Source organism: Oenanthe melanoleuca, chromosome 26 (genome assembly GCF_029582105.1).
Source record: "Oenanthe melanoleuca isolate GR-GAL-2019-014 chromosome 26, OMel1.0, whole genome shotgun sequence".
In the NCBI taxonomy this organism is placed as follows: Eukaryota; Metazoa; Chordata; class Aves; order Passeriformes; family Muscicapidae; genus Oenanthe; species Oenanthe melanoleuca.
In genome coordinates, this window is record NC_079359.1 from 5,011,635 (window position 1) to 5,037,105 (window position 25,471).

The window sequence follows — 25,471 nt, forward strand, 5'->3', positions numbered from 1 at the left end:
CTTCCTTTCTCCAGGCTGAGCCCCTTTCCCTCAGCTCCCTCAGCAACCTCAGCCCCTTCCTTTCTCCAGGCTGAGCTCCTTTCCCTCAGCTCCCTCAGCCCCTTCCTTTCTCCAGGCTGAACCCCTTTCCCTCAGCTCCCTCAGCCCCTTCCTTTTTCAGGTCTGAGCTCCTTTCCCTCAGCTCCCTCAGCCCCTTACCGGCCCCTCTGTCCCGCGGGTCCCGCGCGGGCCGCTGGGGGGCGCTGTGGGGCCCGCCCCGGGCTCGTTGCTCGGCAACCGCCCGGCACCCAGGGGCGGGGCGCTCTGCGCGCGGCGCGGTCGGATGACGCAATCAGAGCGCGCGGCTCGGGGAGAGGGAAGGGCGGGGGGAGGCGAGGTGTGCGGGCCAGGACCTCTCCCCGCGGTGGTGAGTGCGGCCGGACCGAGCCGGGCCAGGCTGGGCAGGGCAGTTCCGCTCCGGGCGGGGCCGGGCTGGCGGCCCCGGGCTGCCTCGGGCAGGTGTCGGCGGGGCGGCCGCGCCGCGGGTGGCGGTGGGCGGGGGCGCCGGGCGGGGCAGGCGCTGAGGGCGGGCGGGGCGGCGCGGCGGCAGCGCCCCCTGTCGGCGGCGGGCGCCGTGCCATGTGGCCGTGCTGGCTGTGCCCGCAGGTGCCGCGCGCCATGGCCCCCCCCAAGGACATCATGACCAACTCCCACGCCAAGTCCATCCTCAACGCCATGAACGCCCTGCGTAAAAGCAACACGCTCTGCGACGTCACCCTCCGCGTGGAGCACAAGGACTTCCCGGCCCACCGCATCGTCCTGGCCGCCTGCAGCGACTACTTCTGCGCCATGTTCACCAGCGAGGTCGGTGCTGCCGCCGGCCCTGGGTGCTCCGTGGGTGGAGGAGGCAGGGCCGCCCCGTGCTTGGGCTGTTTTCCATTGAGGTGGGCCAGGATCCCTCCGTGGGGCCCAGGATCCCCTTGTGGTCATCCTGGAGTCCACTGGATACTCCCCGTGATTGCTCAGGATGCCCCTGTAGTGGTTCTTGATCCCTGCATGGTGGCTCTGGGTGTCTCAGGAACCCCCATTGTGGCCCTGGAATTGTCCACGGTGGCTCTTGGTCTCTCTGGGTTTCCCCACGGTGGCTCTGGATTTCTCTATGGGCTCCAGGTGCCACCATGGTGGCCATGGGTCTCTGTGAATGCCCCCATGCTGGCCCAGGCGCCCTCTGGATTCTGTGGTGGTGGCCCTAGAGCCCTTCGAGGTGATTCTGTGTCTTCTTATGGTGACCCCAGAGCCCTTTATTGTGACCTGGTGGGGAGTTAAGAGGTTGTGGCTGGGACTGTGGCCCTGATTGATGATCTGCTGCAACCAGCCTGTGCCCAGGGAGTTGCAAGGCTGACCTGCCAAGCCAGAGAGTTCTGATACGTTTACTTGTTTTTCTAGTGGTGATTTGTGGTTTCTGTGGTTCTGGGCATCTTTCCTGCCCTGGTGCCGAGCTGTGGGAGCCGTGCTGGGGAGTCTGGGCAACACTTTCTGTGCAGGGGAGGTGTTTGGTGTGTGCTCTGGGCTCCCCTTGGCACTGGCTGTGCTGGTCTCTTACCATGGGGTGTCACTGGGGCTGGGGTGGCTCTGAGCCCCAGGTGCTGCACTCAGCCTCTCACCTGTGAGCACCTTGGCTCTCAGCCCCTCCTGGGAGACTTGCACTATCTGTGTGCAGTTTCCCTGAGTCACTGACAGGCACTGCTTCAGCTGGAACTAGCACTCATTGTTAAACGTCAGATGCTTTGCCTGGCTTTGTGTTTATAAGTTTGAGTCAATCTTTGCAGCTTTTTCTTATGGAAGATGCTTTCCTTATGTTATCACCTTACCCATTAGCAGGGAGAAACGTTTTTAAGTAGCTCACAGGCCCTAAAGACCTCCCTGCTCACGCAGGAGTCATTGCAGCAAAGAATGATTTTTTTCTTTGTTTTACCCAGGCATGAAGGCTGTGGCAGAGCTCTCTGTGTGCCCACTTCTCTCAGTGCTGCCAGGGCAGCAGGTGTCTCAGTTTTTACAGTCCTCTGCAGAGAAACCAAAATTATGCATGTGTGGCCTGACCACAGATCAATATCTTTTTTTGTCCATATCTTTATGAAATTTGTAAATTCATCAGGTTTGTGCTCTTTCTCTGCATAAAGGAAATGTAATTAAATGAAGAAAATGCACAAAGCTAATTCAGTCCCTGGAGGCTGAAGTTCTCTCTTCTCCAATAGCATTTGGTGCTCAGCAGTACAGTAGAGTATCTCTGCTTCTCTGGGTTTGCCTCCATGTTCCTGTCAGTGCTTTTGACTTCTGGACTCTGTCTAGGCAGTGTGCAGAGATCCAGTCACTCCATGTGCTCCAGAACGTTCTTTGTGGCTGCTAACAAAGGCTGGTGGTTGGTGTCATTTGGGTCTGAGCTGAAATGTCTCTCCTTGCTTTGTTACACTCACATTAATGTAACATCATAGTGACCTTCATTCAGACGTGTAAGTCTTCCTAGGAAATTAAATTCTTTCTGGGGAAACACCTGTGCTCAGTAGGTAGAATTGCTTACTCTCTCATGCTCCCACAATGCCTCTGCTTTAAGGATTTTTTTTTTTTTCTTTTGCTTAGTTTGTGTTTCTTTCAAACTAACTTCTTTGTTATGGAAACCCTGAAGTGCCCAGGCTGCCAAGGGGCACACAATTACAGAGTGTTTGTGGGAGAGCTTCCTTCCAGGAAGGGGCAGCTTGGTAAGCCTCAGAGTGGACATGTTTCCTGTGTGTGTCAGGGCCTTTGATGGGACAGTGCTTGGACACTCTCCAGGCACTTGTGGGTGCAGGGTTTGGCCAGGCTGGGACTCCAGGGAGCCCAGAGTCTGTGTGGCCTGGCAGGCCCTGCCAGGGCTTCCTCAGCACTCCAGCACTTGCCTCCTGCAGGTCTGGGGACTGTTGGCTGCTCTGATGTGCCAGGCTGGGCTGCACGAAGCTTTGTTCAGAATTGATCTTGGGATTATGCCATGGCATTTTATCCTGCCACAGTATTCCTGGTGTCACATCTGTGCATGGCCAGTACAACACTGAGACTGTCAGCAGATACTGTTGTCATAAAGAACTGCCTTTGCCTCTCCATGTCTCAAGTTTCCTTCCTTCTCTCACTTCTGACTTTCAACATTTTAAGAAGTTCTCAGTCTAACTTAGTATTGATTTCTTCCCATTTTCTGTTCCCACTTTACAGAATGAGGAGAAGCCACTGATGATCTGATGAACCCAGCTTTTTACAACATTTTCCTTTGCCCTTGTGCTGAGCAGTGTGGGAGAACTGAAACACCATCAGTTTTACCTGCAGGGTTGTTCCTTGTAGTGAAAATTGCAGATCCCCTGGATCTTGGTTGTACACTGGTATTTGTTGTTGTTTGGCCAAGTTAACAAAACTTGGGGTCTCTTAAGAGCTGATCACTGGCTCCACCTCAGAAGGAAACTATTCTGTCTTCCCTTGGGGGCTGTGTTCTAGAAATTGAAGGGCTCTTTCCCCCAGAACAGAGAAATATTATTCTGAAAGTAAACAGCTGGTGTTTCTAGGTTCTTACATGGTCAACTTCCCTGTGCTGTGATTGGTCTCCAGGGTACAGTGAACCACACATTAGCACTGTCATGCCAGCATTTCTCTTCCCCTGTGAGCAGAAGTTGGTGTTTGTTGCAATACACTTTTGTGTATCTGCATTAGTAAAGGCAAAAACAAGAAGTAGCCTTAGGTAAGAATTCTCCTGCATGATTGTTGTGGTTTAGCCCCAGGCAGCAGCCAAGCCCCTTAGAGCCCTCTGCTTGCTCCCTGAGCAGCAGGATCAGGGAGGGAGTCAGAAGGGTAAAAGTTGGAAAATTCATGGGTTGGGATAGTGACAGTTTAATATAAAAAGCAAAAGCCACAGTTGCAAGCAAAGCAAAAGCAGGAATTCACTGCCTGTTTCCCATGGGCAGGCAGGTGTTCAGCCATCCCATGGAGAGCAGGGTTCCATGGCACCTCACAGTGACTTGGGAAGACAAACACCATCACTCCAGGTATCCTCCCCCTCCTTCCTTCTGCCCCCCACTTTAAACACTGAGTGTGATGTCACATGGTCCTGAGCTTGCCTTTGATCACTTTGGGTCATCCCCCAGGTTCCCAGCCCCTTCACCAGCCTGGTATGAAAAGCAGAAAAGGCCTTGGCTCTGTGTGATCACTGCACAGAAATAACAAAAACATCTCCATTATCAGCCCTACACTCAGCAAATCCAAAATACAGCCCCATGCCAGCCACTGGGAAGGAAATAAACTCTACCCCAACCAAACCCAGCACAATGATTTATGGATGGAATGGAAGAAACACAGCATTGTGTTTCATAAAAGAGCTGTAACCTGCAGCCCCTGCCTTAGGGCTTTCAGCAGCTTGGGCATCTTGAGGTGAAACTCCCAAAGGCTCGAAGTGACTCTCCTGAGTTGTTGCCTGGATGCTGCAGTTGATTTTGGGATCTGCAGCTGCACACTTCCCATGATGTTAGAAATGTGCTTGTATGAGGGAGTATCAATCCCTGGCTACTTTGCTCCCTTCAGGGAGAGTGAGCAGGGCTCTGATTCTAAAAAATAAAGTGGGAAACCAATCTGAAATTCTTACTGCAGAGATGTCTGGTGCCACTGAACAACATCAGAAGTAAACAGTGGAGAGGAAAGCTGCCTGGCCTGGGTGTTGGTTAGCATTGTATGACCATCATTTTGCATTCTGAGTCCAAGTATGGGGCTGCATGGATGAATGAGGGACTGTTTGTGTCCCAGCAGCCCAGCACTGAGCACTGCAGGCAGGTCTCTAATGCTGTACACATGGGCTGGAGCTCAGCTCAGAGTCCTCATGAGTCCAAAAGGGTAAGAGAATTGGGATTGTTGAGTCTGGTCTTCCAGTACCTGAAGGGAACCAACAAGGAAGATGGAGAGAGACTTTTCACTGGGGTTACAGGAGAAAGGGGAATGGCTTCAAGCTGACAGTGATAGTCCACTGGAGGTCCCTTCCAACCAAGACCATTCCATGATTGTGTGTTCAGAATCAAGTTGTCTCCACACTGAGATCCTTCTTTAAGGTATGATAGGATCCCAATTCTGCATCACACACATTATGAGAAGTTACATTAAATACTTCCTTCCTTCTGGACATTCTTAGCATGTCAGTAAACTGAGCAAAATAACAACCAACTAGTGAAGTGTAGCAGAAATACAAGGGAAGTAATCATCTGTAGAGTATTAGTGTTGTCTTCATGGTTTGTGTTGTGGTCAGCAATACAGAGTGTGTGCATGGCTGATTGATTGTGGGTCAGGAGCTTCTTTATCAGCTCCAGGCTGATGTGTGAAGAACTGATGCTTACAGCTGTCAGGAGGTCAATAGAAGTTTGTAACACCTTTGATGTTAAATGTGTATGGTCTATGGCTCCATTTGCATATTGGAATCATCCATCTTGTCTGATCATTTCTGAACTTTGGTGACATCTGTGTCCTGTGTGGTACAAACAGCTTAGTCTTGATTGAGGAATGTTTTGTCCAGCCCAAGGCAGGAACTGGTTTTAGCTCTTGAATGCAATGCCTGGCCTGTCACACAGCAGGTCAGACAAGGTAATTTGCTGCTCCTTCCTGACTTTGGAAGCCATAAAGTTTGTTCACTGATTCAACAGATTTGAAAGGCTTCTTCCCTTAAATTCCTTTGAGGGTCACCATTACCTTCTGTACTTCTCTACTGCAAGTGAATCTCTGCATCATAGATAGGGCTCAGTCCCAGCAGACAACTCTGCTGTGTCATGGAGTGCTCTGCAGGAGTAGCTTCAATTGCTCTTCTTTTCTGGATTCTGTATTCACTCCTTTTCCCCAGCTGTGGCAGATTTGAAGCTCAGTGATGGTGCTTTGGCCATGCTTTCTGCTCCCTGAGCCTCTGCCCAGCTGGCTGTACCAGCTTCAGCCACAGGCTTCTGCCTCCAGTTGTGCTTGCACTGGTGCTGACTGCTCCAGAAGTCAGGCTGGTTTTGCAGTGTGCCACAGGAAGATCATTGTCTGTTGAGGTGCAGCCATGCTGCTGAGCTGGCAGCCAAGTGCAGGGTGTGATCAGTGAGCCCACCAGCCAGTCCATTGCTCAGGAATCACAGGTGCTCTGCCAGCAGCTCTGTGCTGGAGGCACTGAACCACGAAAATGATGCTTTGTGAAATTTAATGTTTTTGTGCCAATTTGATGGATCCACAGAATTTGCTGTTCACAAAGATTGACCACTGTGAGGATAATGTTCCTTGGGAAAATGATTATTCTAAAATTAATCACAGAGGTGATAAAATAGTCAGGGGACAAAGTCTGGATTTTATAAGTGTCATCACTGCAAAAACTGTCATTTTGTTTAATTTCATTTTAGGAATGAAGTTCACCATAAGCTTGAAGAACGAATTGGGAAACTGAAAGTTGAGACAGCTTTTTCTTTGGCTTGGTTTTAGAGTGGAGTGGTGAAGATGTTCAGATGTTGGAAAGGAAAATTACTTGTCAATAGAATTGACTTGTTCAAGTTCAGGGGTGGACATGCCCAGGGGGAAGTTAGAAAGCTCAGGCAGAATGATGTCCTACTTATTGGGGACACAGAGATGCCAGATTTGTGGGCCACAGAGACTTGACAAAACTCCCAAAATAAGGAAGTTGATATAGCCAGCTCAGCAGCTGTGCTGAATTCAGCTCTGAATGGGTAGAAGGTAATTCTAGCAGGGTCATATCATGACTGCTGACTCACAGCCACCAACTCCAGAAGTCCCCTGACCCAGAGGAAGAGAAAGACTGAGCATGGGACTAATTAGCTTAAAAATAAAGGAAATCGTTGAATAGAAGATAGAAGGCTAATCAGTAAGAGAACTAGGTAACTTGTAGCCAATGAGCATTAATGCCTTTATTTGCTGAGGTGTATAGATAGTAAACAGTTTTTCCAGTCATGTGCTGGCTTTGGGGATTGGCCCCCAGCCTCCTTCCTGTGCTGAACTGAAATGAATCAAATATCTGGACTCTGGGTGGGGATTGGCCTCTTTCACAGGGTGAAAGAACCTGGTTTGGGCCAACACTTAGGTGGGGACTCCATGTGAACAGCAGTATGTCACATACATCCAGCTCAGAGAGGAATTCCCAGGAGTAAAGCTTGGAGTAGTGCCTGGAAGAGAGAGTTTAGCTGTCTTGCACAGGTGATGCATGTTATCTCCACTGCCTCAGATCTCAGCTCAGGTTTTACTGTGCAGTGTGACTGTCCTTTTGATCCATGAAGAACTTTGTCTATTACTTATTCTGTAAGTGAATTCTGTAGGGGAATTCCCTCCTTCCCTATATCCTCTCAGTGAGCACCAGAATAGAAGGGACAAATCTGTATTGAAGCGTCTGAGAGATCTTATTTTCAAACCTGCTGAGTGTTATGGGCTTTCTGATCACATTAATGAAAAATAAAGCTATGTCTCCCTTTTAATTGACAGCTCTCAGAGAAAGATAAACCCTGTGTGGATATCCAGGGCCTGACAGCCTCCACCATGGAAATCCTGCTGGACTTTGTGTATACAGAAACTGTGCATGTGACAGTAGAAAATGTCCAAGAATTGCTACCAGCAGCATGTCTGCTTCAACTGAAAGGTAATTCAAAGATTAGCACAAATTGCATCATTGTTGCTGTTCAGAGATTTGGTTTGTTTGACCTTCTGTGCATGGAAGAGAGATTGGGGGAGGAATTATATTTATAATTAGGTATGTCAAACTTCTCTTTTCTTGTGTGCTGTGGCCTCATTGGTGGAGGAAGGGATTTGGGTACAAAACAAAATGGAAAAACAGGTTCCATTCTTTGGGCTACTGTACTTCTGCAGGAGTATTCCCAAGAGGAATTGTGAGCTGTATAACACATAAATGTTACAGCTCAGTTTCATTATTATAATAAGCAATCCTAGATGTCATTTGACCTGCCATCACAGTATGTCTGGGTCAGTAACAGACTGCTTGTTGTCATTGCACATGCACCTATGGAGACAATTATCCAAATCCCATACAACTTACCCCAAAGTTACCTAGAAATCTGGTGTCTGCCACTAGCAGACACATTAGTGATTTATAATCCATGAAGCAGAGTACAATTCATGGTGGAGTCTTCCTAGTATCAGATTGATGTCATTTTTTCATTGGAATAGAACAGCCAGAGCTCAAACAGCCCAAATATGAGGTATGGCTGCTCCAGGACTCTTCACAACCTCCAAAGCAATACATGCATGTGTGTGTTTCTGTAGTACTTTTACTTGTTATTTGAATTGGATTTTCATTATTGCTTAGAACTTTCTTTTTTGAACCCTTGCCAAAGCAGTGGATTGATAGTAAGCGTGCAGTGCTCATTCACCCCTCCAATTTTCCTTAGGTGTGAAACAAGCTTGCTGTGAGTTTCTAGAAAGCCAGCTGGATCCATCAAATTGTTTGGGCATTCGGGATTTTGCTGAGACACACAATTGTGTGGATCTAATGCAAGCTGCAGAGGTCTTCAGCCAGAAACATTTTCCAGAGGTGGTTCAGCATGAAGAGTTTATCCTCTTAAATCAAGAAGAGGTTGAAAAGCTCATCAAGTGTGATGAAATTCAGGTAAAACCTGAAAAGTACCATTGATGTGCAAAGCATTGAAGTAAAACATTGAAACCAGTCAGTAATTAGTCTGTATTCCTGGGGTGGACTCTTTGCACAGTTTCTGAATTTGATGTTTAATTTCAAGAGATGTCTATTTTTATTTTTGCTAGTTTGTAATTTTATCAATACCATGTAGCTTCTCTGTAAGAATTTGGTGTCACACAAGTGTTTCTTGCAAGTCAATCACAGTGGGTTAGTTCCCTTTGCAGAGTTATTGGCCCTTCATGCTTTCCTTCCCCTTCAAAAGATTAAGTTGTCTCAATGCCTACATTTCAGAAATGGCCCAGGCTTTAACTTCTGTTTGCCTGCTCATCAGCAGCACAAGCAGTTCTGGGATGGTGCAGGGTGTCTGACTCTGCAGGGGGTTACACGGAGACTTGGTTCCCTGAAGGTGAGTTTCTGGAGGATGTGCTATGTGACTGGAACACTTCAAATACACTTTTCCAACTTTTCTGTGAATAAGTTGAACATTCTCTGGTAATGAGGACAGAGCTTGATTACTTATTGAGGTGGATTTTTTCGAGAGCTGATGATTACTGCAGTTGAAAGACCTGAAGCAATCACTGCTCAGAGTTCAGGGGAGCAGGAATGCTTGGAAGCAAACCAAAAAATGGGATACCTGTGGTGGGATTTCTGAAAAGCCAGTACAGGGGTAGCCAGAGGAGAATTGTTGATGCATTGCTTGAAGGAATTCCCCTTGTTAATGAGGCTGCTTGAGAAAGAGTGTGTGAGACTGGTGAAGGACCAGCTCCAGCTGGGCTCTGCAGTGGAGAAGGCTGAGTGTGTTTGGTGTTTGACAAGCTGCAGTTTTGTGCTGTGATGGGCTGACCTGTGGGCTGTGATGATACTGACAACAGCTTCTGGGCTGGGAGCAGAAAATAATGAGGAACTTCAGAGTGACCCAGCCAAGCTTCTTGGATGATTTGCTCAGGAAAAGTGACATTCCTTGTGGATTGGAAGGGCTGGTTCAGACCTTGCAGCAGGAAGTGTGTTGGGCATGCACTGTCATATCTTTAGAATATGTGACAGGTAGGGCAAGGGAGGGGATTCTCCCCCTCTGCCCTGTCCTTGTGAGACCTCAACTGGAGTGCTGTGTCCAGGTCAGGGATTCTCAGCACAAGAGGCACATGTGCCTGTTAGAGAGGGTCCAGAGGAGACCACAGAGATGTTCTGAGGGCTGGAGCCCCTCTGCTCTGGAGCCAGAAAGAGAGCTGGGTGTGCTCAGCTGGAGAAGAGACAGCTCCAGGGAGACTTTATAAAGGGGCTTATATAAATGAGGATGAGTGACTTTTCACATGGGCAGAGAGTGATAGGGCAAGGGGTAACACTGTTAAAGAGGAGGGATTTAGATTTGATGCTGGGAAGGAATTCTTCCTGGTGAGGGTGGTGAGGCCCTGGCACAGGGTGCCCAGAGAAGCTGTGGCTGCCCCATCCCTGGAAGTGTCCAAGGCCAGGCTGGAGCAATCTGGGATAGTGGGAGGTGTCCCTGCCCGTGGCAAGGAGTGGAATGGGCTGGGCTTTAAGGTCCCTTCCAACCAAACCAGTTTGGGATAAGGAGCAAATCTCTCTCCTGCTGTTCCAGCACAGAGGTGCTGTGTGAAATCAAGAGGATGGTGAGGGAACACCCTCAGAAAATCTCTGGGCTGCTCAAGAAGTGCTATGACAGGTCCTCACTGTGATCCTGCATTTAGTGTTACTCATCATTTATCAGAAGACATAAATGACTTAGTGAACAGTAAAACTGTTATGTGTGTCTGAGGACATTCTGTTCAGGAGGGAATAAATCAACACAGGATTATTGCATTTAAAGAGGAGGTGGGGGAATTGGAAACAACACAGTAGTCTGCTCTCCTTTTGTGAGCTCTAATTGTCCTTTCCTTGCAAGTCCAAGAGAAAGAGGCCATTCCAAATTACACTGTAACAAATATAAAACAATGGCACAGAAGAATGCCTTACATAATTAACCTCTGTGGCTCCCTGCTTCAAAATATTCTTCATGACAGCTTCAAACTGGACTTCAAAGGGGACCAGTCATAGACTGGTGGGAAGGCTCAGTCCTTTCATCACAGGCTCTTCTTTTATCTTCATATTTAGTCTCACTTAACAGACTAATAAATTCATGTCTGATTTCCTTTTACTTTGGATGAACCGATAGATGTACAAAAAGAAAACAAAGTCTAAGTAATATATAATTACTTGAGATATTTGATAATTGAGATTTTTACAATTGTTTTGCTTTTGGTAATCATAGATGTCCAAAGCACCTGTGGTTCTCTAACAATGTCAAATTTGGACAGATTAGTCAGTGTAATCTCCAGAAGTGGTATAAGCACCAGCATGTGCCAGTCCTAAATGGAGACAGAAATCAACTAGTGATAAAATAAAATAAACAGTAGAAATAAACAGTGGCATTCATGCCCTGAGATTTTAAAACATGGATTGAAATAAAAAGATACCTTGAATGTACCTGCTGTGGCTGGAGTGTCCGAGGGGCAGTGCGTGGGCACAGGGCTGCCAGGGCCTAAGCCAGACACTTGGCTGTGCAAAGGAAACCTGATTCTAAATCATCTCTTTGATAGGACTTTGGATTTTGCAGGATCACAGCTCCTGCTCCAGAGAATTGGAGGAGCTGTCCTGTGAGTTCCCCCAGTCAGTGGATGGAGCTCTCAGCTCCAGGCTCTGCTCCACACCATAGCACTCCCTGCTCTGGGACTTGGGCTGCCCATTGCTGATCTCAGCTGCAGGGGAAAAAGCAAACACAGGTTTAAGGAAAAGAAAGTGAGAGAATTCACTGTGCTTAGGGGGATTCCCTAAGGGACTCAGAGCTGAAGGGTCCTGCTCCCTTGCTCGCTGTGAAGCAGTGCAGCAGCCTGGACTCTGTGTGCTCCCTGGCAGTAGCTGCAGTGTTGTGCTGCCAGCTGACCAGGATGGGCCTCCTGTGTGCAGGTGGACTCGGAGGAGCCGGTGTTCGAGGCGGTGATAAACTGGGTGAAGCACTCCAAGAAGGAGCGGGAGGCGTCGCTGCCGGAGCTGCTGCAGTACGTGCGGATGCCGCTGCTCACGCCGCGCTACATCACTGACGTCATCGACACCGAGGTACCGCGCTGCCTGCTGCCCGGGGCCCTGCTGCCCCTGCCCTGCTGCCCCTGCCCGGGGCCCTGCTGCCCCGGCCCTGCTGCCCCTGCCCTGCTGCCCCTGCCCGGGGCCCTGCTGCTGCCCCTGCCCGGGGCCCTGCTGCCCCTGCCCTGCTGCCCCTGCCCGGGGCCCTGCTGCCCCTGCCCTGCTGCCCCTGCCCGGGGCCCTGCTGCCCCTGCCCTGCTGCCCCTGCCCGGGGCCCTGCTCCTGCCCGGGGCTCTGCTGCCCCTGCCCTGCTGCCCCTGCCCGGGGCCCTGCTGCCCCTGCCTGGGGCTCTGCTGCCCCTGCCCTGCTGCCCCTGCCCTGCTGCCCCTGCCCGGGGCTCTGCTGCCCCTGCCCTGCTGCCCCTGCCCGGGGCCCTGCTGCCCTGCTGCCCGGGGCCCTGCTGCCCTGCTGCCCGGGGCCCTGCTGCCCTGCTGCCCGGGGCCCTGCTGCCCCCTGCCCGGGGCTCTGCTGCCCCTGCCCTGCTGCCCCTGCCCGGGGCTCTGCTGCCCCTGCCCTGCTCTGCTCCTGCCCTGCTGCTCCTGCCCTGCTGCTCCTGCCCAGGCTCTGCTGAACACTGAATGTGCTCAAAGCTCTTCCCTGCTGCCGCTGTTTGTTTTACCCCTGGAGCTGTCCCTGCTCAGGCACAGTGCTGCTGTCACACTGAGCAGTGTTTGCTGTGCTGGCAGTCACAGCCGCAGGGTGCCCTCTCCAGAGCCATTAGTCAGCTGTCTCTGCAGATATCCACAGCACCTTTCTGTTGTCATCTGTTGCAGTCTCCAACAAGTGCTTTCTTCCTTCATTCCTGAGTGCTGGCAGGCTGAAGAATGCTGGCATTGATCTGAGGGAGGTCATGGCTGCTCAGGTGTCTGAGGTGCAGATGGCCAGCAAGTACCTCTGAGTGAGAAAGACAGCAGCTGTGTGGGCCCAGGATCAACAGACAGCCAAGAGCCATGGCTAATGCTGCTGCTTTGTGTTCTGGGATGCTGCAGAGGCAACCCAAAATGGGGATGATGCAAAGAGACAATTAAGCTTTTCAGTGCAAGTTTAATTCCAGACAGGAAGTGATGCTGACCCCAGGCAAGATTTCAAAGGCCCAGAGAAGGTCAAACCAGCCTTCAAGTTAGATGGTCATAGGATGAGCTCAAGGGTTACCAGCCCTTGTCACCTGACAGGTGCTGAATGGTAAATGACAGACATTTCTCTGTGTCAGGAAAAGGCTGGTTTAGCAACAATCATCTCAAATGTGATAGATCATGGATGTTATTAAATCAGGACAACCTAATGTGCTGTTGTGGTAGGTTGTGGAAGAGTTAAAAGGTGTTCAGTCAGATTGTCATGGTCCACTTCAAACTGAAATTGAAGCTAATGGAAAAGGGCTGGTTCCTGAGACAGAGTGTACAGCCCTCAGTTCTCAGAGTGAATGTGCAGGGTGACATTTCCAGTCTGGCAGTGCCACACACTGGTGGCACATCCTCAGCTTGGTGCAGTGGAGAGTGGAGGGTTGGCCCCATGTGGCTGCCTCACACAGATGCCAGGAATCTGTAGAGTTTATCTGAACTTACTGAAGCAGCATGTACACTCAACATCCAAGGGAAAATGAGTGCTGAGCTGAAGGGAGGTTGGTCCAGGCCCTGGGCTAGGGGAGGGAATTACACAGCATTGTGCAAGATGAGGCTGTCCTTGTGTGCCTCTCTCTCTTCAAGAGAACCTCAGTGCTCCTGTTCCCTCTTCACAACTGCATGTCCCATGTGCACAGTGATCAGGGCAGTAAATCAGCTAAATAGTTTCATTGTGTTGTGCTCCCTGTCTCCTCTCCAATGGCAGGTGCAGGACAATTTATGTGGGGCAGATCAAGTGTGGTTTCACTGCCAGTTCCCCTTCCTAGTCATACTTCTGCTGGCTTTAATGGAGCAGAAGTGGTTTTTCCTCAGTGTCCCAGTGCAGCCATTTTCCTTAGGGAGCCTTCAGTGCCAGACTGTGAGGATGGAGCCATATCTTCTCAGCTGCAGTCTGAGTTCCCTTTGCATATCCCACATACAAGTCCTTTTCATGCTGTCTGAGCTGATGAGAGTTGGCTTTAGGACAGTTCTTCTGAGGTTTCTTAAAATACATTGCATGTACCAGTGACTCATGTTTCTCCCCAGCCTTTTATACGCTGCAGCCTGCAGTGCAGAGACCTTGTGGACGAGGCCAAGAAATTCCACCTTCGGCCCGAGCTGCGGAGCCAGATGCAAGGACCCAGGACACGAGCACGTCTGGGTGAGCAGCAGGGAAAGGACCCTGACAGGGGCCAGGGCACTGGCAGGTGTGTCAGACATTGTCCAGTGCCTTCTAATTGTGTTGGTGTTCTTCACAGCAATAACTTGTCATCCCATCGTCCCCAGTGGGACAGGGAGGGGACTGGAGCAAAGGACAGAGGTGCCTCTTTTAACAGAGCAAGGTTGCTTAGTGCCAGTGTGGGGACTAGCTGATTTAATCCCAGGCCCCTGCTGTGGCCTTAAAACCAGTTTTCTGAATTGCTGGTGCCTGCAGATACATTTGTCCCAGCATGTAGCTGTCCAAGAACTGTGGGAAGGGTTTCTTCTGTCTGAAGAGGCAGATACCAGGGTCCAAAATAGAGCTGAGGTGAGTGACAGCTGCCTTACAGTGATAGCAAGTTTCCACAGTGAATTGAACAGGAGAAGGTGCAAGCAGGGAGATGGAGATGTCCCTCTTCCCCTTCAGAGGTGTTTTTTTTTTTTTTCTCCCTAGACTTGTTAAGGCAAATAAATGATGGTATCTTTATTTCAGTAATTCCTACCACGTACTGAATTGTTGGGAAAATGCTTGTCTTAGGGCTGTGAGCACTCAAGAGCAGCATAAATGTAGGAATGAGTTACAGAAGAAGGAAAAGTATTTTACAGGCTTCTTCTGTGCCATGCCTGTGTCCTGGTGCCAGCATGGACTGCTCTCCCTGCAAGGAATCTGCCCTATGTGTTCTCCAGTTCTGCTGCAGGTGTGGAGAGAGACCCCCAAATCCCTTCGTGGCCTCTTAGGGGACAAAAAGCAGTTTAACCACAAAAGGAGGAGGGCAGATTAGGTTTGTCAGAGACACACTGATCAGACTTTTCTGGCCTGAAGGGAACATTGTTGTGCTGTTCCTCAGCACATTTTGTGGGAATTCCTATGCCAGTTTCTAAGACCTGAACTTCAGTTCAGCCTGTCACTGGCATCAGCCTCTCAGTATCTTAAGGTACCTACAGGGAAGCCAGAAAGGGACTCTTCATCAGAAGCTGCAGCAATGGGAAAATTTGGAATGGTTTTACCCTGGAAGAGGGGAAATCTATGGAAGAAATTCTCCCGAGAGGGTGGTGAGGCCCTGGCAGGGATGGAATGACATGAGCTTTAAAGTCCCTTCCAACACAAACCATTTTGTGATTCTGTGATTTTAGAAAAACACATTTCATTATTTTCTTAGTTGAAATACTTCACCTGATAAAAAAGACATTAAAAAAACTGTTTTATTTCCAATTGTACAAGTTAAAACTTTTCACATGATTGCTGAGGTTCATCCTTTGGATTCAGCCCTAGCTGTTTTAATTGATTCCATACTATCTGATATCAGTAATGTGTCACTTATAAACTGTGATCAAGACATGTATTAACTTTGCATGGAAGGGACTGAAGTGATTGCACTTTTAGCTGTCTTGCTAGAAAGGAGGCTTTCCAAGATGTTGGAGCTCTTGTGAATCCTTCCCAGGTTTGTTTTTTTTTTTTAATATTATCCTTCATCTGAGGTGGCAGCTTTTCTGCTTTGTTGCAAAGTCTTCTTAAATGTTCATTGCTTGGTGTTCAGTCCTTGGGCAATGAAAGGCTGGACAGTTGTAAATTCTAGTGATAAACTCCCTGTTCCAGAAAGGGCCCAAGGAGTCGAGGGGAGACTGAGCTGTTCTAAAGCTGACAGAAGCCTGCTTCAGTGATTACAGGGGAAGTTAAAACTCTCCAGGTCACACCTGTTATTAACAGTCATGGAGGAAATAAGAAAAATTCAGGGAATTCATCTCAGAGGAGAGAAAGTAGAGGAAAGGGAAATTTGAAATAAAATACACAAGATTTAAGAGACAATTCCTGGAAAATATTCAATTAGTTTTCCAAGCTTCAGACAGCCTGACTTTTTCTCAGTTACTGTTTCTCAGTTACTCTTGGTTTCTCTTTGTTCAGTGGTGAACAAAGTCCCCTAAATCAGGTCTGGATGTCACTGCAACCAAGAGGAGACTTTTGTTGTGAGGAGGCTGCAGGGAAGCAGCCATTCTCCTACAAATTCCATGGGGTGGTGGGAGGTTTGGGAAAAACAGTGGAAAGGATACAAAAGGAGATATAGAGGAGTGAACTTCAGCACCTGTCTGAGACAGCTTGTCTTCTCCTGATGTCAGGAGAAACAGCCCTCCAGCAGCCAGCTCCTAACACCTCAGCCAGTCTGCCACATGCTCTGAAGAGTTTCTCCCTTCTCTTCCTTGCTGAGCACAGAGGGAGCGTGAGTGCCTGAGCCAGGTTAGGTCCCTTCTCCACAGCTGAGACAAAACCAGGGATTTAGAAGCAGCTTTGTGCCAGGGAAGGCTCAGTGTTTCTTCAGGCTGTTCCCCTGAGGTGACCCTTGGTGTGAAGGATTGACTTGGCTGTGCTGTGTCCCTCAGGAGCTAACGAGGTGCTGCTGGTGATCGGCGGCTTTGGCAGCCAGCAGTCCCCCATTGATGTGGTGGAGAAATACGACCCCAAGACCCAGGAGTGGAGCTTCCTGCCGGTAAGGGACTGCTGTGACCAGGCTGTGAGCAAACACTCATCCTGCAGCACCAGCAGGTCTTCCTGGGCTGTCCTGTCCAATCTGCTGAGGATTTCTGACAGAAATTTTTTAGGGATTTACATGGTGAATGCTGAAACCATTTTAGCTTGCAGAGTGACTGAGGGAGAGGGGGTTGTTATCATAGACCTGATCAGCTGAGCCTGCAGAGACCCACATCTTGGTAGTGGGAGTGAGAACTATCATGTTTCTTAGTGAAGGGGTGTTAAGCTTTAAGGTTAGTGATGATAATTGGAATGTCAATAGGAACAGTGTAATCAGTGCAGTCTTCAGGCTGCTGCGTGATCCCACTGCTTGCAGTGTTTTGGAGCATAATGGGAAGAGAGAATTCCTGCACTGAGGAGTATTTCTACCCAAATTAAAATCATCTTTATCTGTGTGAAATGGTGGAGAACTGCCTCTTCTTTAATATCACCAGTTAGGGCAGACTCAGTATCAGCTGGTATTCCAAAATTCTGATCTTTTTTGGAGGCTCAAAGCTTCTTCAAATATTGAGTCCCCACTTTTTCCCATTACCAGTGTCTGCAGGAGCCAGTGGGAGGCTAACAGAATGTCCCAGATGCATCAAAGATTATGCAGCAGCACAGGATAAATGGCATTTAGTGTGAAGAGAGCATGGCGGGGGGAGGCAGGCAGAGTCACTCAGGTGTCTTTGAACCCATAGTGCTGCCTGCTGTGGGGCAGTGGCCGTTTCCCAGAGCAGCAGTGAAGAGCAGGTTGCTCTCAGTGCCCGGTGCTGCTCCTGTCTGAGCCGCTGTTGCTGTCGCAGAGCATCACGCGCAAGCGGCGGTACGTGGCCACGGTGTCGCTGCACGACCGCATCTACGTCATCGGCGGCTACGACGGGCGCTCGCGCCTCAGCTCCGTGGAGTGCCTGGACTACACCTCGGACGAGGACGGCATCTGGTACTCCGTGGCTCCCATGAACGTGCGGCGAGGGCTGGCGGGGGCCACCACCCTTGGAGGTGCGTCCTGGGCACTGCCAAGGCAGAGCTGCCTGTTCAGCTCTGGCCTGAGCTGCCCTGAGCTGGTGTGTGAAGAGTGAGCTGGCTCTGGGGGAGGAGGGGAGCCTGAGATTCTGCCTTCTCATCCCAGGGATGCTAAAATGGAAAACTTGCCCACATATCCTGAGAGGAGCTCTGCCTCCGCTGCATTCCTGCAGCTCTTATCTGTGAACTGGGGGAAAGGGGCTCTGTGAGAGATTATGGAGTGGGAAGCTCTGAGGGTGGTGACAGTGTTGGGCAACACCAAGCATAGGACACCTAGTTCAGCTGTGACCATCCAGTGCTGGAGTGACTGGAACATCTGCAGGGAGGAGTGAGGACTTTGATGAGGTACTGACATGAGGCTCACCATGGGCAGGGTTTGGGTTTGGGCATGGCAGTGTTTCAGTGGTTCTGCAGCATGAAGAGAAGTAGCTGGATTGTGTGTGTCCTCTTTCATCCATCAGCAAGAAGCAGGTTTGAGGGCCGGATGGACTGTGTTTGTTGGGCCTGTGAGCCAGGCTGAGGAGCCTGGGTTCATCTTGGCTCCCAGCGTGCCACAGGCTGTTTTCTGTGGTTTGCAGTCCCCGTTGCAGCTGTGCTGTGTGTGTGAGGGCCCTGCTGCTCCATGTGCATGGCTGAGTGCTGGGTGCCTGCTGTGTCCCTGCAGACATGATCTACGTTTCGGGCGGGTTCGATGGGAGCCGCCGTCACACCAGCATGGAGCGCTACGACCCCAACATCGACCAGTGGAGCATGCTGGGAGACATGCAGACAGCTCGGGAGGGAGCGGGGCTCGTGGTGGCCAACGGAGTCATCTACTGCCTGGGTAGGTACCCAGCCCCTCTGGGAGCGTGCAGCGCCTGCCTTTGCACCCAGGTGACCATTCCAGTGCTGCCTGAGCAGCACCAGCTTGTCACGTCCGTGTTAGAAGAGGTTTAACCTCACTGGGCACTGTGAGCTCTGTCAGTGAGTGCTGCCTGACCTCACTGCTCCCATCACAAAGGCTTGGACTGCAGCTGCCACATCACTGCTGGGAATGCTGCACACTGCAAATGACACACAATTTACACACACTGCATGTGAGGGATGGTGGAAGTGTGGAGGATAAGCAATGCCAGCTGAGGCTTTGTGTGGCCTGGGCAGTGTCTAAATGCCCAGAGATGAAGTAGCTAGCTGTGGGACAGAGGGTGCACCTGCACCACACAAAGCAATGGTGGCTGTAGTGCTCCAGAAATGTATCCTGAGCTGCCTGTTCTCCAGCTTCTTCCTGTAGCACTCATTTCAGTTTCAGAGCACCACACCAGCTGTGAATACAGTGAGATTGCCAGAGGACAAAGCACTCTGAAGCTTGTTCTGTAGGTCACCTTCTAGGCCCCAGAAAAAGCAGGGCCAGCACCCACATCTGCTGCAGTCCTGTTCCTGGGGAGTCACAGACCTTGGACACTGGTTTCATAGAACCACTGAATGGTTTGGGTTGGAAGGGACTTAGTCTCATTCCCCCCCTGCCATGGGCAGGGACACCTTCCACTAGACCAGATTGCTCCAAGCTGTGCCCAACCTGGCCTTGAATCTGGCCATAAACCAACCACATTTATTGCTCTTCCTCATGCTGTCCCCCAGGGTGGATGACAGCACACTGCTCCTTTGCTGGGGCTGCACAGAGATTTTAGTGTCCACGTGTGAAACAGCTCTTGAGAGATCCCAGCCTACACCATTCAGCCTTGTGCAGCTGCAGCACTGACCTGGGAGCTGCACGTCTGCAGGGCTGCAGCAGCAGTGGCCTCAGAGTGCTCAGAGGCAGCTCCATGGGGCTGGCCTGGTTTGCTGGTTTGGGAGGTGATGCTCTCCCACATGGCCCAGTGCAGTGAGGGGGCAGAGGTGGCTCTGGGCTCTGCAGGGTCCTCTGGCCCACCAGGGTGGGCTGTGCTGATGGCACTGCCACAGGGCCCACAAGGGGTAGTACTGCTCTCTGCACAGAAAACATCTCCCCAGGCCATGGTTTGCTCTGTGTTTGGTTTCAGGAGGCTACGATGGGCTGAACATCCTGAATTCTGTGGAGAGGTATGACCCCCACACTGGACACTGGACAAATGTCACTCCCATGGCCACCAAGCGCTCAGGTGAGAGCCCACAGTGCCTTCAGGTGCAGCATGTGTAATGTACAGTGTTTCCTGCTGCCCTGAGGGAACAGTCACTCCTGGTGTGTTCTGCTGCCCTGGAGGATGCCCTGGCCCCAGTGGCTTTCAGAAAGGATGATTTTACTGGCTTGAATTCCCAAGAGAAATACTCATTTTCACATGCTTCCATCCCGTGCCAAAGTGTGTCTAGAGGAATGTTTTAGGTTACAGGGAGGGAGATGAAATGCTGTGTGATTTCCACAGCTAGGAACAATGCCTGACATGGAGAAGAGCTCAGAAGCACAAACTGACCACAGAACTGGGTCAGTGCTTGTCAGCTGGGGACATGGTGAGGGCAGGTGTGCCCTGCCAGGCTGCCCCTTCGCCTGAGCCCTGCTGCAGGGCAGCACTGCAGAGCAGCACCACCCAGCAGTGGGGTTGCACAAATGGTGCAGTCACACAGTAACTATCCCCCACCAGCTCTTCACTTGTCTCTCTGCCTGGTGTTCTGTCCAAGCTTTAAGTTGGTAGTTGTATCTAGGGCAAAAATACAGTTTAAATCCTACTTCTGGAGTATCTTTCTGTTTAAGCTCTCCTTCATCTCTCAGAGGAGTTGTGGGGCTCCTGTAGCTCCTGTGTGCCCAGGTGTGTTGACCTCCTGCTCTTGCTGTGTGCCTCAGGCCTCCTGCCCTGCCCTCCAGGCCATGCTGGTGCCTGGCCCTGCCTGTGTGCACAGGAAGGTTGCTCTGTGCCTCCTCACCTGTGTGGCTCCCTGTGCTTACAGTTATGTCTGTAAATCATCCTCCAAATCCCTTTTGAAGTTGCTTTTTCTCTGCTTCTTTCAATAATTGTCCTTCACAGTCAGCCTGGGCAGCCCTGCTCCACGTGATCCCTGGGCAGTGTTCCTGGTTAGGGACAAGTATTGGGTACTCAATTAAACTGGGCTCTGTTCTGAAATCATTTCCATTTTCTTGTGCCTGCAGTGGCATTCACCAAAACCCCAATATTTAAATATTTCTTCCTGTGACAGGGATATTCCTGTTAAGTGTTCGTTTATCTGCCAAGAATGAATTTAAATTAGGAGTTAGGCATTTTCCACATCCAGGAAGGCCATATATACAAAACACAGGATAAAATCTGCAGGTTTTTCTAGGTCAGAGGCATAATGTGAGACCAATCTATAAAATCTGTAGGAAGCTTGAGGATCAGATGGCTTTCCTCAAGGGGTCTATTTGGGCACCAGAGAAGGCTGACTTTGGACAAGACCAAAAGCAGAGTTCAAGGGAAAGCTTTCTACAAGAGGCATTTCCCAGGCCTGTGCACCCTACAGAGCTGGAGGCTGTGTAGCTGTGCCTTGGCTGCAGCATGAGCCTCTTGGTGCCACAGGCCTGCAGGACCCTGGTGAGGCTCTTGACCCCAGCACTGGCTCACTGGTTCCTTCCTTGGCACTGTGACCTGGAGCACCAAGATCTGAAACATGAGTGTGCCCAAGGACCTTTTTTTGCCCAAGTTTTTGTGCTGCCACTCTGGTACTAACACCTTAGATACTTGCTGCCTTCATCCTGGTGTCACTTAAGTCTGTCCTGGTGACCTTGGACCCTGCAGGACTTCTTCTGCCCCTCAGAAACCCTCTAAGAGTTATCCACATGCAGGTCTTTGAATTCCAAGACCAGGACTAAGAATAATCTTAGCTTTATTCACAAGCATCATTTCCTCCCTGTTTCTTTTCACCTTTTAGGACAGATTCTGGAGGGAGGCCACCTCTCAGGGACCTTGTCCATATTGCATTGCTGGACCCAATTTCCCTGATTAGGCCTTGGTTTGGTTTCAGCCAAAGCTCCTGGAGAGCCCACTGGGCCAGCCTGACCACTCCCAGCTCTTCTGGTGCTCAGCAAGGACAGACAGGGAAAGCCAGGATGCCTTTGGTGAAACAGAAAGTCTCCTGTTTGTAAAAAACAGATCCATGCCCCAGAACTGCAGGGTAGTTGGCTCATTTCCTTCAGGATATTCATTAGTGCAAGAGTTCCATGTTGGTGGTGACAGCCTGACAGGGCTGTGTTCCCAGGTGCAGGAGCCCCTGAGGCCACCAGTGCATGGTAATGTCACAGTGTCCTCCACTGCTGTACCTGAGGGGGCTGCCAAGGAGCAGCCAAGGCTGGTGGGGGTTATTTGCTGCTCATTTCATAAATTCCCAGTTGGAGCAGCATATTATTGTGTGCTTTCACTGTGAGAACACCTGTTCAGGCAGCTCCTCCAGCCACTTCTGCCTGTGCAACAGTGTAGAAACCAGTTTTCATTTTGTCTTCCAGAGGAGTAATGTCAGGGAAATCCCTCCTCCAGCTTTGCATGGAGCAGTGTGCAGCTACTCTCCAGGCCACAGCCAGGAGCTGGGTGACACCAGGGAGTCAGAAACACCAGAGGAACCTGTGTCTGTGCAGCCTGCCAGCAGAGCAGGTCTGGTGCTGCTCTGTTCACACACCTGTGCTCAGGTGTCAGCCCAGGTAAACCTCTTGTGCTGCTGTGCTGCCTAGGCCCCCATGCCACAGAGTCTGCAGTGTTCAGTGGAGCGAGCTGTTCTCATGTATCAGACTGGAGACAGCAACAACAGAACACACAGTTATGAGCTCTTTTAGAGAGGTACAAGCATAAAAATGTGAAGAGGGAGGAATTGACCTGTTCAGTGCTGCCGGTGCCATGTGGGTGTGACCGTGCCCCTTTCTCTCGGCAGGGGCGGGCGTGGCTCTGCTCAATGACCACATTTACGTGGTGGGTGGGTTCGATGGCACGGCTCACCTCTCCTCGGTGGAGGCCTACAACATCCGCACGGACTCCTGGACCACGGTGACCAGCATGACCACGCCCCGCTGCTACGTGGGCGCCACGGTGCTGCGGGGCCGGCTCTACGCCATCGCCGGGTAAGGGCGGGGCTCGGCCCCCTGCACGGGCTCCTCTGTGACACAGACACCCGCGGGGTCACCGTGCCCAGCCAAAACAGGCAGCTGGGGGAGCTGCAGCAGACAGTAATGGCAGCCTGATGCAGGGTTATCATTCGGGCTGTGCCTGCTGTGTGCAGCTGTCCAGCCTCCCAGGAAGAGCTCTGAATGCCTCAGCCTCTTCCTCCAGCACCGTCCTTCATTTGTGACTTTCTGTCCTGGCAGATACGATGGCAACTCCCTGCTGAGCAGCATCGAGTGCTACGATCCCATCATTGACAGCTGGGAAGTGGTCACCTCCCTGGGGATGCAGCGCTGCGACGCCGGAGTCTGCGTCCTTCGGGAGAAGTGATCAGGAGGGAGCTCACAAAGAAAAACATTCTAAAAAGTCTCAGCTGGAGGAAGAGTCCCAAATGATTTGCAGTGACTGTTCTTGAGAGTTGTGGATGCTGTGGGAATAGGCACCAGAACAGCAGCTTTCTGTGCTGCTTGTGACTAGAGCATGTGCATAACTGTGTGATCTCAGCAGTCATTTGAAAATCAGGGGCTCTGTGGGAAGCTGGAGGAAGGGGATGAGTGGGTCAGGAGAAGCTGCACTCTGCTGTTCCTGTGGCTCAGTCTGTGGGCAGAGCAGAGTTGCCCCAGCCTGGTCTCAGGCAGCCTGGTGACCCCTCCCAAGGACATGTACATAGCCTTGGGTCACCTCTTCGGGCACCACAGGACCCGTGGGTCCTCGGGTCGCTCTCAGCCGTGTGGGTGTGTGAGGGTGAGTCCAGCTGCTCTGTGTTCCAGCTTCAAATCATCGTGTCCGTACTGAATGTCCCAGCGTGGGTGCAGAGCCTGCCTGGGTGATGTGTGTGAGGGGCCTGCACTGTCACTGGCTGCACAAAGGAGTCGCAGGTTAAAGCTGTCAACTACTGTGACACAGCCTGAGGCCACTGGGGCAGAGGGCAGGGGAGGAGCTCGTTTGCTGCCACTGAAGCATCTGCAGTGTTTGTGCTCGTGATCAGGTGCTCAGCAAGGTTCATCACATCCTGTCTCCTCAAAAACCTTGACAGCTCCAGCTGCCATCAATGTGTGGCACTGGGAGCTTGGCCGTGCCTGTGCCCACCCTGTGAGGAGGCACCTGAGCTGAGGCCAGGAGAGAAGGGACACAGTGGCTGCTGCCCACCGACGTCCTGCTGGGTGAGTCACTGGGGTTTGTCCCCAGGCAGACCTGAGTCCAGCACACCCAAGGCAGCCTTTCACTCAAGTTCATTGTGTTGGTTTTCCTTTTATCTAGGATTTTTCTGCTTCCAGGGCTGTTCCCCAGTGACATCCAGGATTCTGTTTTGCCCGTTGTTCTCAGCTGTTAGTTCCCCTGTCTCAGAACTCCACATCCTGTGACACTTGCTATCCCTGGCCTGCCCCACGAGCCCAGGTGAGGCTCCATCAGTGGCTCACCCCAGCTCATGGAGCACTCCCTGCTCAGCATGTCCTGCCTCACTGTTCCTGGGAGCACAGGCTCCCCTCTGCCATCAGCTTGGCCCCACAGTGCCTGGGCTCCATGTAGTGCTGCTCATTGAGCTTCCTGCTGACTCCTTGCTTGGGGACAGGGTGGGATCAGGGACATGGTAGCATGACCTTATTATGCACTTTCAGCCAATGCTCTGACCTTCTGCGTTTGTTTCTATCACACAAGTGTTCTGTGGTTTTGTTTCCTATGTTTATTTTTTAATGAAAGTATAAAGAATAAAATATTTCCTGAGCCAGTAGGAGTTCAGCTTCTGTTCTCTACCTTCCAGACATATGCCTGACTGCTGTGTGAAGGGTTTGTGCAAGCCTTGTGTTAGGCAGCTACCCTCAGGTGTGTCTCTGCCCTGCAGCTTCAGCCCAGCAGTGAAAAACAGCTGCTCCAGGTGTGTGATCTGTGGCACAGACCAGCCAGGCCTGGAGGACTCCCTAATGAGGGAATTTTGGCAGCAGAGAGGAGGAAAAGACTGGAATTACAGTTGACAGCAATAATGAATCATTGGGCTGAACATAAGCCCAGGTGTGCCCAGGTGGCCAAGAAGGCAAATGACACCTGGCTTGTACCAGCCGTGGTGTGACCAGCAGGACCAGTGATCATCCCTCTGTGCTGGGCCCTGCTGAGGTCACACCTCCAATTCGGGGGGCAGTCTTGGGCCCCTCACAAGAAGGAAGACATTGAGGGGCTGGAGGGAAGGGAACAGAGCTGGGGAAGGGTCTGGAGCACCAGGAGCAGCTGAGGGAGCCTGAGGGGCTGTGCCTGGAGCAAAGGAGGCCCCGAGGGGACCTTCTGGCTCTGCTCAACTCCCTGACAGGAGGGGAGGGGGTGGTGTCAGGCTCTGCTCCCAGGAGACAAGAGACAAGACAAAAGGAAACGGCCTCAAATTGTGCCAGGGGAGGTTCAGGTGGGATATTGGGGAAAATTTCTGCCCTGAAGGGCTGATCAGGCCCTGGCACAGCTGCCCAGGGCAGTGGTGGAGTCACCAGCCCTGGAAGTGTTCAGAAGATGTGAGATGTGGCCCCTGGGGCCATGGTTTCGTGGTGACCATGGCAGTGCTGGGGGCGTTTCCAGGCTCTGATGCTGACCCTGGAGCTGTCAGTAGCTCCTCTCCCTTCCCTAACGAGCCCTGCTCTCCTGCAAAGGGCTCAGGGGAATGCGGCTCCAGAAGTGACGTGTGCAGTGTGTGGCTGGGCAGATTGAAGCAGCAGCAGCAGAACTGGGTCACAGCAGGATGTGACCACATGGGAGTGGCCAGCAGAGCCATCCCTGCCTTCCCAGGACAGGATGTACTGAAGGGTTTGCA

At 51.2% G+C, this 25,471-nt stretch overlaps 1 protein-coding gene across 1 annotated transcript; it reads left to right on the plus strand.

Annotated features, from left to right (window-relative positions):
* Positions 1–264: 264 nt before the first annotated feature.
* On the plus strand, positions 265–24,410 carry KLHL12 (kelch like family member 12). The gene is made up of 12 exons (XM_056511348.1): positions 265–406; positions 646–843; positions 7,486–7,639; positions 8,406–8,623; positions 11,612–11,761; positions 13,930–14,044; positions 16,459–16,565; positions 17,392–17,587; positions 18,276–18,434; positions 19,630–19,728; positions 22,454–22,640; positions 22,884–24,410. The coding sequence occupies exons 1-12, from the start codon at positions 323–325 to the stop codon at positions 23,008–23,010; spliced, it is 1,794 nt and encodes a 597-aa protein (XP_056367323.1). The 5' UTR covers positions 265–322; the 3' UTR covers positions 23,011–24,410.
* The last annotated feature ends 1,061 nt before the right edge of the window (positions 24,411–25,471 follow it).